Source organism: Schistocerca gregaria, chromosome 5, assembly GCF_023897955.1.
Source record: "Schistocerca gregaria isolate iqSchGreg1 chromosome 5, iqSchGreg1.2, whole genome shotgun sequence".
Classification (NCBI taxonomy): Eukaryota; Metazoa; Arthropoda; class Insecta; order Orthoptera; family Acrididae; genus Schistocerca; species Schistocerca gregaria.
Window position 1 is genome coordinate 11,835,913 of NC_064924.1, and position 14,393 is coordinate 11,850,305.

Genomic DNA, 14,393 nt, shown 5'->3' on the forward strand with positions numbered 1-14,393 from the left:
ACTGAATGAAAGTGTAATTGTAGATAAATGCAAGAAAAAAATTCTACCTTAGAATTAATAAGTGAGATGTTCTTATTGAGGAAGCCTATAGAGTCGAGGGATATGTGCCAACCTCTTCATCTCAGAGTGGCACTTAAAACAAAAAATTCACTCGTCCTCAGTTACTTGCTGGATGTATTCCAGGCTCCGTTTTCCTCTACAGTTTTTACCCTATACAGCTCCCTCTAGTAACATGGAAGCTATTCCCTGACGTCTTAACAGATGTCCTACCATCCTGTCCCTCCTTCTTGTCATTGTTTCCCATATGTTCCTTTCCTGCCCATTGTACTGAGAACATCCTCATTCCTTACCTTAACAGCCCACCTAATTTTCAACATTCGGCTGTAGCACCATATCTCAAACGCTTCGATTCTCTTCTGTTAGGGGTTTCACACAGTCCATATATCACTACCATAGAATGCTGTGCTGCAAACAAACATTCTCAGAAATATCTTCCTCAGATAGAGACCTATGTTTGATACTAGTAGATTCCGCTTATCCAGGAGTGCCGTTTTTGCAGTGCTAGTTTGCTTTTGATGTCCTCCTTGTTCCGTCCATCGCAGGTTATTTTGCTACCTAGGTAGCTACTTAATCTACTTCGTGACCATTAATTCTGATTTTAAATTTTTCGCTGTTCTCATTTCTGCTACTTCTCATTACACTCGTCTTTCTTCGATTTACTCTGTAATCATTGGAGTGTTCATTCCGTTCAGCTCTTCCTATAATTATGCTTCACTATCACTGAGTATAGCAATGTCATCATCGAATCTTCTCATTGATATCTTTTCACCTTGAAGCTTATTTCCACTCTTGAACCTGTTTTTTATTTCCGTAATTAATTATTCGATGTGGGGATTGAACAGTGAAGGCGAAAGACAACGAGCACATCCCTGTTTACACCTTCTTTAATCTTAGCTCTTCGTTCTTGGTCGTCCACTCTTATTATTCCCTCTTGGCTCTTGTCTATTTTGTATAATACTTGCATGTACCTATAGCTTACCCTTACTTTCCTCAGAATTTCGAGCTTCTTGCACCATTTGACATTGTAGAACTCTTTCTCCAAGTAGACAAATCGCATGAACGTGTCTTGATTGTTTTAGTCTTGCCTGCTTTATCAACTGAAACGTCAGGACTGTCTCTCTGGTGCCTTTATCTTTCCTAAAGTCAAACTGATAGTCATCTAAGAAATCCTCAATTGTCTTTTCCATTCTTCTGTACATTAGACTTGTTGACATCTTGGATACATGAACTGTTAAGCTGATTGTGCGATAGCTGTCGCACTTTCAGCTCTTGCTGTCTTCGGTGTTGTGTAGTTAGTGTTTTTCCGAAAGGCTCATGCATTCTACACACCATCGTGAATAATAGTTTTGTTGCAACTTCCCCCAATGATTTTAGAAATTCTGATGGAATGTTATCAGTCCCTTCTACCCTATTTGATCTAAAGTTATCCAGTGGTCTTTCAAATTCTGATTGTAATACAGTAAGTGCTACTGTCTGGAACCGCGCGACAGGTACTGTTGCAGGTTCGAATCCTGCGTCGGGCATGGATGTGTGTGATGTCCTTAGGTTAGTTAGGTTTAAGTAGTTCCAGGTTCTAGGGGACTGATGATCTCAGAAGTTAGGTTCCATAGTGCTCAGAGCCATTTGAACCATTTTTTTTTTTTTTTTTTGTAATACAGTATGCCCTAGCTCTTCTAAACCGTCTTTTGCTTCTTCTTCTTCTATCACATCAGACAAATCTTCCCACCCATAAAGGTTCTCAATATACTCTTTCCAGCTATCTACTCTCTCCTCTGTATTTAACAGCGGAACTCTCATTCCACTCTTAATGTTACAACCCTTGTTCTTAATTTCATGGATGGTTGTTTTGACTTTTCTACATGCCGAATCAGTCCTGACAATCATTTCTTGCTCGATTTCTTCACATTTTTCATGCAGCCATTTCGTGTTAGCTTCATTCCTCAGATCCTTTTATTTCTGTATTGCTGAATTTCCCTTACTTCCTTCTTTCATTGTTCAGCTGAAGTATTTCTTTTGTTTCCGATGGTTTCTTCGCAGATTCGTTCTTTGTATTACGTTTTCCTTTCTAGCTTCTGTGACTGGTGTTTTCAGATATGTCTATTCCTCTGCTATTGAACTGCCTACTGCGCTGTTCTTTAACGCGCTATCTATAGCCTTAGAGGACTTCAAGTGTATCACTTCATCCCTCAATACCTCTGTATCCCAGTTCCTTGGGTACTGATTTTTCATGAGTAATCTCTCCAGTTTACTCTTCATCACTAATACACTGTGATCTGAGTCTATAACTGCTTACTATCCAGTATCTGATTTCGAAATTTTGTCTGAGAATGATGTAATATAACTAAAGTCTTCCAGTATCTTCCAACTTTACCCAAGTATATCTCCTCCTCTTGTGATTCTTGAACATAGTATTCGCTGTTACTAGCTGGAATTTATTGAAGAACTGGATTAGTCATTCTTCTCTATCATTTCTAGTGCCAAGCCCTTTTTTCCCATCACCCTTTCTCGTACTCCTTCCCCTACAACTGTATTACAGTCCCCCTGAGTATTGAAGTTTCACCTCCCTTTAGCTGCTAAATTACCAGTTCAGTATCCTCATATAATTTCTCTGACGCTTCATCTTCTGCTTGCGACGTCGGCATGTGTACCTGAACTGTCGTTGTAGGGTTTGTTTGCTGTCAGTTCTGATGAGAACAACCCTGTCACTGAACTGTTGACAGTAGCTCACTCTCTACCCTACCTTCCTATTCATAACGACTCCCACTCCCATTATACAATTTTCTGCTGCTGTTGATTGTACCCTATACTTATGCGACCAGAAATCCTCGTCTCATTCCAATTCACTTTAATGTCACCCACTATATCTAGACTGAACCTCAGCATTTCCTTTTTCAGATTTTATAGCTTACCTGCCACATTCAGACGTCTGACATTCCATGTGACGACTTGTAGAACGTTTTCATGTCTACAGTTATTCGATCTTTTTCTCATGGTCACCTCCCCCTCGGCAGTCCCCTCCCAGAACTGCGAATGGGCGCCTATTTAGTGATCTTTTACCAATGGGGAGATCATAATGAGACATTTTCAATTACAGGCCACATGTGTGGTGTACACACATTAAGTGCCTTCAATGCAGGGGTTTCCATTGACTTCTGCAGCCTCATGCCGTCCATCATTGCTGATTCTTCCGCCTTTAGGGGCAGTTTCACACCCCAGGGACAAGAGAGTGCCATGAGGCTCTATTCGTAGGGACAGATGTCATATGACACCTGTTCTGGTATCAGATGTAACAGAGATGCCATTACATACGAGATGATTTTGAACAGTATAGCTTAAAATTGTGCAGCCAAGTTTTCTCCAGTTTATGTTATAGAATAATAATTTGGTTCTAAAAGATGAATTAACGTCATCTTACATTTGACACAAACACTGTCAACGAGGTCATTTACAAGCAGACACCATCACTGCATACCGAAGACTACAGCTATTGTGCCAATATTTATACTATTCAGAATTGGCAAGATTTTTCGGGTTAATTCAGCCAACTGTTAAAACGGGAGTGACATCAGTGCAATGACATGAAGCATAATATTTCTTGGCTGCATTTTTATAATTGGAAACAGATTGTAAAATGGATTGTTGTGTTCAATTAGTACAGTTTACAGGCACCACAGTGTCTTCCACACAATGAAGAGTAATGAATTACTTTTTCACTGAGTTTGACTATTATGATCAGAGCAATTAGCTCACTTAAACTCATGCAGTAATAGTTTCATGAAAAATACTTTCTGTAAAATTACAGACTGTTCTCATGCCTTCAGCACATTACAAACTAAATACTATTGCAAACTTTATTGACGTTACAAAGTTTATCGGTGTTTCCTGCAACATTATTCTACATTATTCTGTGTATTAGAAGTTTTATATTTAGGCGTTATCATGAGTGTTGAGTTGCAGAATTTGTGTCTGAAAGCTGTTGAGGTTTCTCCCATTGTTCAGGCATCTCAAGGTGAGTATTCAAGCTTTAATTCACCATCAATACGCATTATAACCCATTACATAACTACTATTTATAAGTTACCGTGTGATAGTTGGGTGTTGGTAATAATACCGTTCAGTCATTACACTCATATGCCTCTACCCTTGAGTCTCAAGTTTAATAGCAAATAAAAATACACAGGCATCGCAAGGTGCTCCATGCCCTGTAACTGAGGGTTAGGGATAAACGATGATTCGAAATGATCTTTAAGAGACAACAGATTTCGTAAAAGGTAATTCTTCTTGAGTTTATTTTTCTGCTAAGTCTAGATGAGTAATTATTGTAGTGTAAAGATTTCATTGTGTAACAATGTCCAATTGTTAGTGTCCAGGGAGAATTATCAGACATGTGTTTATTGCACTATTTAGTTCCCCCAACCACTGCTAATAGAAAGTATTTCACCTGAAAGTGAAAGGAGTGGGAAAAAAGTAATTTTTATGATGGTACGACAGTGTTGAGAGAAAGTTATTGTTCATGCAAGTTGGAGTTTTTCTTCAGTCTCATTAAAATGAGTCATTATAGATGCAGAATACTTTCCTTTTGTGATTGATAAATATTTCTTGAAACTTATTCTCAAAAATTTAGCGAAAGATAGATTTGTGTATACAGTGAGTTGTTCAGGGAAAAAAACAGTCATTTAGATCATTGCACACTTGAAAACGACGGCGCAAGGTCAAAAGTAAATGCGACTCACATAGGTAATTGTTTTAAAGTGTATGTTGTACCATAAAAAGCTAGTTTCAAAACCACTGTCCAACTGGAACGAAATAATAGTTGTTTTCAGTTTTCAGACAGAGATTTTCGGAGACCACTGACGCAGCATATCTAAGCGCGTTGGCCGTTTTGGTAGGGTTTCTGTTCAGCAGATACACTTTGGACTTTACTCCGAGTGCGCGAAACTGTGATAGATCCTATGTTTCTGCAGAAGATTGGAATTTCGTAGTATAGCACCGCAGGTAAGTGCAGAATCATCTATAGCGCATTTCGCTGCGAATAAGCTCTTAGTAACAAATGTGATCTGGTGATAGCGATTCTCCGGTCCAGTGTACCTCTGTTACCTAAATTACTCATAGCCACAGCAAAGTAACGTAGGCTATAATCGCCGCCGCACTTGGCCCTATACAGAAACACAAGCACAAAACGTGAGAGGAAAATTCACATCCACCCATGCACAAACCATTCCGGGTTGCTGGGCTGGCAGAACGCTACGGTGCGGACTTACAGGCGGCACGGCGCACTCCTCCTCCAGCGTGAGGTTGGTGGCCTCCAGGATGCGCCGGATGACGCCCTCCTGGCACCAGTCGCGGATCCTGTATTGCACCGCGTTCTCCCGCCAGCCCGCGTCGCCGCGGATGCTGCAGTTGATGGTGCCCTGCAACAGCGTCGCGGCCGAGGCTGCAGAAGCTGGCCGAGCGTGCGAGCTGCGCCGCTGTGTGTGACCGCATGACGGCACCTGCGCACTGTCCTGAAGCACGCCGTGACTATCAGTAGTGTTGTTTGCAGCTGTGAGTCCACTGAGTTCGAGTTAAGTGCATCCTAACGGCAAATTTCTGCTGCTCGTGTGGTGGGTCCTTCGGTAACCAAGATAGCACAAGTGTTTGCTGTTCCAAGACTCACTGTACCTAAGCTTTATATCGCAAGTCCATCCCTTGATGCAATATTTGTGGCCCAATGGTGATGCTGAGTTCCGAGATCACAAGGCTGCTGTTCACACAGCACTGGTTTTGAGAGCACGGGGATGAACTGGGCCACCAGACTCACCAGATCTAAATATTATTGAGCCTCTGCGGTCTAGTTTGGAGGGAATGGCGCGTGGACGATATCCACCCCCATCGCTACTACCTGGGCTTCTCAAAATATTGCAGGATGAAAGGTATAACTTTCATTTAAAAACCACAGAGGCCCTGTATTTATATATTCCGATACGTGTGGAAGCTGTTTCGAACGCCAGCGGTTTCCTGCAGCGTATTAAAGATGGTAATGTGTCGTGTCTTTGGTGTTTCCCCTGAGGTCTTAGAACGAGTGTGTGCGCCCGGGAAAGCCGAGGACAGGTACATCGACGAAGCACTTTGCTGCAGTCCAAGTCATGAGAAAGGACAGGGAAGAAGATTTAAATGGAGTCGAGAGTTGGCACTGCAAAACATGCAGGATAAATTATACTGCTCAAGACCTTAATGCACAGAAATTGTAAATGATACTTTTATCCAGTATTTAAAGCCAAATAGGTGATAATGATTATGATGATGGTTCACGGTGGTGGTTGTGTTGTTGGTGAAGGTGATGGTTGTGTAGGACATATCTGAGAAAGGGGAGACTTAATGTATCATGAATACATTACAGTTATTGACACAGACCTAGGAAAATGACCAGGACTTAACTACGGATATTCAAAACCACCAATTACACAAACGACTGCTACTACTTGTGGTGAAATATCTTCTAGCACATTTGTGCTATCGTCAGCGCACGATGTTATTCAAGTCTGTAAAATGTAAACCACGTTTTAAATAGTATTTATTGGAACTTGCAAGTGTTAACAAATGTTTTTCCGTCCGTATTTATGGAGCAGATGGCCATGCATATGACGACGGAAACCAAGAAATAGACAGTAAATAACTGCGAAATACTTTCACCTAAACAAAAAGATAAAGAGATTTGCTAAGTGGTCAACCAACCTCACTAAAATATCTTTTCGTTGCAGACGTCAAACTATACAATATTGTCAAGGATGTCCTACATAACCTAACATTTTACAGAATAAGGCAGTAATTGTAACAGGCAAAAAAATATTTTCTCGCCTAATTTTCGCTGCAATTAGTACTAATTACAACGTGGTTTATATAATACAGACCTGAATAACAACACCCACTGATGATGACACAAATGTGCTGGGGCGAGTATGTTTACAAAATAGGTGAACCTGAAATTCCATAATTTTGCTTGCAAACCCTTCTGATATTTAGACTCCGAAAACCAAACAGTGATGATATCCAGGACTCCTGTATCATCATGCTACAAGAGCTACAGAATTTTTTTACAACACAGGGAACGTCAGACCATACTGCTTTCTGAAAGTCAGATATCATATGAGGTTTGTAATTCTTCTAACGGGCTGTTGTAGATATGTCAGCCTGATATTGTGTGAGGTTGTGTTATCCTAGTCATTTGTCTTTTACGTACATTTTAGAATTCGACTTCTTTGTCACATTTCCACGGCACAAGAGTACGTGTAGGTGCAAAGAAATTCATTTTTTTTAGTATGTAATGAAGTCTACAAAAACGAAATCCGAGGTCTACTTTTTACACGAAATGAAGAAATTTTGCTTCCTTGAAAGTAAAATTGCTCATTAACGACGAAGCTATTATGATATATAAAACAGTGTAGCAGAGTCGAAGAGGGTATTTGTCTTCCCACACAGTACAGGATGTTAGAAGTGTAAGTCCAGATACTGTGATCATTGGCACTTTTATATACACCCACTTCAGCGTGTTAGTTGCTCCTTTTGTCTAACAATCTTGACGTCGCGTAATTCACTACCTGATGTTTCCTGATTTGTCGTAACTGCACCACTAAGTGGCCTACACGTGTCAGTATCGACTAGGCGTTTTGCATCCACATATCCACGCTGCAACACCTGACCTCTTTCCCAGGGAAAAATAGGCTTTAATGGCTTGCTCTTGCCACATTTACTTGCAGGTTCTAACCAACCGAAAAACATACTAATCCTAATAGTTATAATGACATATGACAAATGACATAACTGCCCTCAGTCGCCAACACCCTATGTCGCTGCGCTAGCCACAGCTGAATTTTTTTTTATGTCCATCATTGCTTCTACGATGTACAGATTGAACAGTAGAGGCGAAAGACTACATCCCTGTCTTACACCCTTTTTAATCCGAACATTTCGTTCTTGATCGTCCACTCTTATTATTTCCTCTTGGCACTTGTACATATTGTACATTACCCGTCTCTTCCTACAGCTTAGCCTTATTTTTCTCAGAATTTCGAACATATTGCACCATGTTACATTGTCGAACGCTTTTAGAGGTCAACAAATCCTATGAAAGTGTTCTGATTTTTCTTTAGTTTTGCTTCCATTATTAACCGCAACTCAGAACTGTTTCTCTGGTGCCTTTACCTTTCTAAAGCACAATCGATCGTCATCTAACACACTCTCAATTTTCTATTTCAATTCTTCTTTACGTTATTCTTCTACGCAACTTGGATGCATGAGCTGTTAAGTTGACTGTACGATAGTTCTTGCTCTTGTGATTTGTCGCTGTCTTCGGAATTCTATGGATAATATTTTTCCGAGAGTCAGATGGTATATTGCCGGATTCATACATTCCGCAAGCCAACGTGAGTAGTCGTTTTGTTGCCACTTCCCTTAAGGATTTTAGGAATTCTGATGAAGAGTTATCTATCCATTCTGTCTTATTTCCTTGTCATTCAAAGCTCTCTTAAATTCTAATTCTAATACAGGATCCCGTATCTCTTCTAAATCGACTCCTATTTCTTCTTCTATACATCAGACAAATCTTCCCATGATAGAGGCCTTCAGTGTACTCTTTCCACCTATTCGCACCTCTCCGCTGCATTTAACAGTGGAGTTCCCGTTGAACTCTTAATGCTACCACCTATGTTTTCAATTTCACCGAAGGTTGTTTTGCGTTTCCTGTATGCTGAGTCAGTCCTTCCGACCATCTTATCTTTCTCAATTTCTTCACATTTTTCATGCAGCCATTTCGTCTTAGTTTTCCTACACTTCGTACTTATTTAATTCCTCGGCAACATGTATTTCTTACTACTTCCGTATCCCACTTCTTCGCGTATTGATTCTTCCTGCCTAACCTCTTGAACTTGGGCCTACTCTTCATCGCTACTACATTGTGATCTGTGTCTATATCTGCTACTGGGTACGCCTTGCAATCCAGTATCTGATTTCGGAATCTCTGCCTGATTATGAAGGAATGTAACAGAAATTTTCCTGCTCCACCCGGCCTTTTCCAAGTATACCTCCTCCTCTTGTGATTCTTGAACAGAGTAATAGCTATTATTAACTGAAATTTAGTACAGAACTCAATTACTCTTTCTCCTCTCTTAATCCTTGTCCCAAGCCCATATTCTCCTGCAACCTTTTCTTCTGCTCCTTCCCCTACAACTGCATTCCAGTCCTTCATGACTATTAGATTTTCATCTTCCTTCAAGTGCTGTATTACCCCTTCAGTATCCTCATATATTTTCTCTTTCTCTTCATCTTCAGCTTGCGACGTCGGCATGTATATCTGAACTATCGCTGTTGGTGTTGATTCGTTGTCGATTCTGATAAAGCAACTCTATCACTAATCTGTTCACAGTAACAAACTCTCCGCCACACCATCCTATTCATAACGAATTCTACTCCTGTTACAGCATTTCCTGCTGCTGTTTATACTACCGTATACTCATCTGTCCAGAAATCCTTGTCTTCTTTCCATTTTACTTCATTGACCCCAACTATATCTAGATTGAGCCTTTGCATTTCCATTTTCAGATTTTACAGCGTGCCTATCACATTCAAACTTCCGACATTTCCACGCCTCGACTCGTAGAACGTTGTCCTTTCTTCGGTTATTCAATATTTTTCTCATGACCACCTCCTTATTGGCAGTCCCTTCCTGGATATCCGAATGGGGGACTGCTCCGGAACCTTTTGCCAATGGAGAGATCAGCATGGCAGTTTCTCAGTGTCCTGTAGATATACGAGATTTGCCTTTATTGCGGTTGTTTCCATTGACTTCTGCATCCTCATGCCGTTGACAGCTACTTGTTCTTCGGCTTTCAGGGGCAATTTCTCATCCCTAGGACAAAGGAGTGCCGTGAACCTCTGTCCACTCTTCGGCCCTCTTCGACAAGGCCGTTGGCAGAATGAGGGTGACTTCTTATGCTGGAATTCTTCGGCTGCCAATGCTGATTATTAATCAAAATACAATTGGTGGCGAGTCTCGAACCCGGGCACGACGACGCCATCCACATAGTTTGATTCCAGTCTCATTTTGTTCGTTGGTGGTGGTCCCATGACGCTTGTTCAATACATCGTTCATCCATTCACTCAGTTTTTTTATATTTTTTTTATTAACGCGCTGAGATACCTTGCCGGCGTCGCATAGACCACGGATGAAATTGCGTAGGGAACGTAATTTCGTATCCACACAACATTTAGCGCAATTGCGTCCACTCGGCCGTAGTGGTCAGCCTGTTGTAAAGTATTTATCTTGTTTCGAGGCAACTGATTTGGCAATAATACGAAAGTAATTCGTAAAATAATTATACTAAGGCACTACCATCTTGGTGAAAAAACATGTTCTCTTATCACAGGTATATGTTAAGATGTGATCATATCGTTTAGGAAACTCACTACAGGAATCATGGGATGCCAAAGCTATGCAAGAGTCAATGGATGCTGTAAGGAAAACGAAAAATGCCATTTGCTACAACAGCTGATCTCTTTGTGTATCAAGATATACGATTAAAAGAAGAGTTCTTAAAAATAGAAAACATTGACTTAATTGAAGACAAGAAGAACCTTTGCTTCTTCAGACGCGTATTCAAATAACAGAAAGACGAATAATCCCATAACAGATCTCCTATATTTCATGTTACCTAATTTCTCTTCTTCACTAACCCTTTTCTTTTTATTGCCAGTCTGCATTCTATATCCCCCTTATTTAAGCCATCATCAGTTATTTTCCTGCCAAAATAGCAAAACTCATCTACTGTTTCTAGTATCTAGTGTCCTAATCAATTCCCTCAGCATCATTTTATTTAACTCTACTATCCATTATCCTCGTTTTGCATTTTTAATGTGTGTCTTATATGCTCCTTTCTAGACTCTGTCCATTCCGTTCATCTGGTCTTCCAAATCCTTTGATGTCTCTGCTGGAATAACAATGTCATTGACAAAGTATTTTATAGCTTCTCCCTCCTCCGTATTTCCTACTCCACATTTTTCTTTGGTATTCTTTACTGCTTGCTTAGTGTACAGATTGAATAACACTGGGGATAGGGTACAACACTATCTCAATCCCTTCCTAACTATTGCTTTCCTTACATGCCCCTCGACTCTTATAACCGCCGCCTGTTTTCTGTACAAGTTGTAAATAGCCTTACACTTCCTGTATTTTGCCCCTGCTACCTTCAGGGTTTCAGCGTATTCCAGTCAACATTGTCAAAAGCTTTCTCTAAGTATAAAAATGTTTGCCTTTCCTTTATCTATATTCGAAGATAATTCGTGTGGTCAGTATTATTGGGCGGGTTCCTTCATTTCTGCGGAATCCAGAGTGATCTTCCCCGAGGTCTGCTTCTACCTGTTTCTCCACTCTTCTGTAAGGAATTCGTGAAGGTATTTTGCTGACATGATTTATTAAGCAAATAGTTCGTCTGTCCCATACATCTTGCACGCCAGATGGAATAGTTTTGTCATGGCTGGTACTTCCGGGGCTATCTGTAGTTTCGACGTAATGTCGTCTACTCCTCGACCTTGTTTGAGTTAGGTCTTTCTGTGCTCTGTTAAATTCTTGTCATTTTGTCAAATCTACCATCTCATATTCATCTGTCTTCTTCGCGTTGTAAACAGTGTATGGAGGTTGTTGCAGAATGTAAATACTTTAGAATAAAAAGCGACCACTCACCAAAAGCAGAAACTTTGAGTTTTTGATAGACACACCCAAAAGAAAGACGACTTGTTAATTTCGCTGTTATCCTTTGACTGAGCTAGAGCAAATTACACACACGTACAGACTCACACACACACACACACACACACACACACACACACACACACACACACACACACACACACACACACATTCTCACGTATGTATGTGTATGCGTATTTTACTCTAAGTCGTTCTTTTGTGCATCTGTCGACAACTTAACGCTGGTGCTTTTCGTTGATTGGTCTGCTTTAATTCTAAAGTATTTACATTGTATGCGCTCTCCCATTTCTATAATACTGCTTTCAAGTTCATCTCCTTTTTGTAGATCTTCTATATATATCACTTCTACCTCTCAGCTTTCCCTTCTTTGCTTGGTACTGACTTTTCATAGTCATATAGTTAATTCTTTCTTCTCCAAGGGCCTCCTTAATTTTCCTGTAGGCGGTAATGATTGTTCCTCAAGTGAAATACGCTTCTAAATCGATACATTAATCCTCCAGATATTTCTTCTTAGCCATTCTGCACATCCTACCAATGTCATTTTTTATGTGTGTGTATTCCCTTTCTCCTTTCATCAGTTAAATTCGTCATCTTCTGTGATACACAACGGTTCCCACTAGGCGTTGTCTCTTTTCCTACTTCATCCTCTGCTGCTTTCATTATTTCGCTTGTGAAAGGCAGCCATTCGCCTTCTGTGGCATTCCTTTCCCCTGTGCTAGTGAATTGTTGCCCATTGGCCCGTCAGATACTGTAATCAACGTATGGTTCTTTTAACTTATCCATGTTGCATCTCCTTAATTTCCTACCACTTTGAAATGTTTTTCAGTTTTAATCTACTTTCAGTTAAGCCTGCCGTTCTAGTACAAGAGAAGGAGTTGAATAATAATGCAATTGCTTTATGGTTAGGGAATTTGTACTGTTTACAGAGTTATACGAAGATTGTCCAGTAAGTAGGTTCCCTATTTTATTTCTCTACAAAGTAAAGTGTGCTTGTGACATTTGAGGGCTGACGAGTTAGACTGGTAAATGCTGAGAACATTGACACTGGCATACTATGGGTAGGGGTGCCACAGTGCAGGCCATTTGCAGTACCATAAAGTTTTTGCAAGATGGATGATTCGTTTGCTGAGTGATGTCCATGAACGGAAACGGATGGATTCGGCCAGAATGTTTCTGAAATCCATGAGAGAAAGGGAGATCTGCTGTTCACAGGGCTTGTCACTGGGGATGAGACCTGGCTCCATCATTCTACTCCTGGACGAAACGTCGGGAAACGGCGTGGAAGAAACCTGTCGAGAGTGCCCCAGAAAAGACAAGGGTCATACCTTCAGTAGAGAAAGTTGTAGCAGCTATCTTTTGGGACTGTCAGCGGGTTTTGCTATTTCACTACTTGCCTCGAACACCAAAGTGAATGTAGAGAGGCACTGTAATGTCTGTAGAAATCTTTGAGCTGTCATCAAAAGAAAACGCCCTGAACTTTTGTGACGCAGAGTTCTCTTTCTTCGTGAGAAAGCTCGGCCTTATACAGGTGGAATGACCGAGGCGGAGGTCTGAAGGTTCATCCTGGGAAGTATACACGAATCCCCTATATTCAAGTGTTTCCCCAAGTCAAGGGACATCTTGGATGTAAGCACTTCAACACTGATATAAAATCACATCAACAGCTGGTTATAAGCACAGGACCCAACATGGGAAAAAGTGATTTGGAAGAGCTTGTGCCACGTTACCAAAAATGCTTGCAAAAAGATAGCGACTGTTTAGAAATGTAATAGAAGCATTCTACAATATGAGTAAAATTATTTGAAAATGATAAATTGTGTGCACTGTTGTTTTTGTAAAATAAGGGAACTTACTTATTGGACACCCATCGGATTCCATTTGCTTCTGTATGGCATGACATCAGGGAAACACAACATTTTCTTTGGGGTGTCCACTTTACCCAACTTTCCCGTAATTCTGTCAAATTGAGAGGAGCACACAGGAGAGAAAGTAGTCGAACCAGGCATAAGAAAGCTGATGCAAAAGGAAACCACTACGTCAAAAATTTTAATGCGACCACAAAATCTTAAAATGTGATCAGGGCTGTAGAATCTACGGTCTATTTGGGTGCTCAGATCACTTGTCTCCTCCAGAGCCCAGATGGTCTCAGTCCACGGTGTTTGCGTGTTGGCGTGAGTCTTATCCGAGTAATAAAGTTACTTATAGGGAGTTTATCACTGGTGTTTGCATGTCCAGAAACGTCAGAGTGCCGATAAATTGAAAGATGAAAGTTGGCAGAGGCGTGCCGCAGGCCGCTGGCCGAGGTACGTACGGTGATGGCCTCGAGGCGCTCGCTCACGGTGAAGGTTCCCGCGAGGATGGACCGGCCGTCGCTCTCCTCCACGTCGAGGTCGAAGTCGACCAGCGAGCCGTCGTCCCCGCAGGAGTCGACGTACCGCAGCTGCACCACGTACGCGCCCTGCCAACAGGTGGGCCACTGCTAACCGCTGCCGTGCGCTTCGCCCTACCGTAAGCAGAGGCGGACAGAATGCGCTCTTGGAGGTGCTGCGACGGCTTTTCTTTACGTGTAAAGGTTATGGACTCAAGATACAAA

General features: G+C 41.2%; 1 protein-coding gene across 1 annotated transcript in view; it reads right to left on the minus strand.

Moving 5' to 3' along the window:
• Window positions 1-14,393, minus strand: part of LOC126272697 (translation initiation factor IF-2-like) — a 135,858-nt gene that overhangs the window by 14,250 nt on the left and 107,215 nt on the right. The window contains exons 4-5 of the mRNA XM_049975730.1: window positions 14,112-14,258; window positions 5,322-5,471 (exon numbers count right to left, since the gene is read on the minus strand). Of these exons, the coding sequence (XP_049831687.1) occupies window positions 5,322-5,471; window positions 14,112-14,258 (297 nt within the window). The remainder of the gene's footprint in view (window positions 1-5,321; window positions 5,472-14,111; window positions 14,259-14,393) is intronic.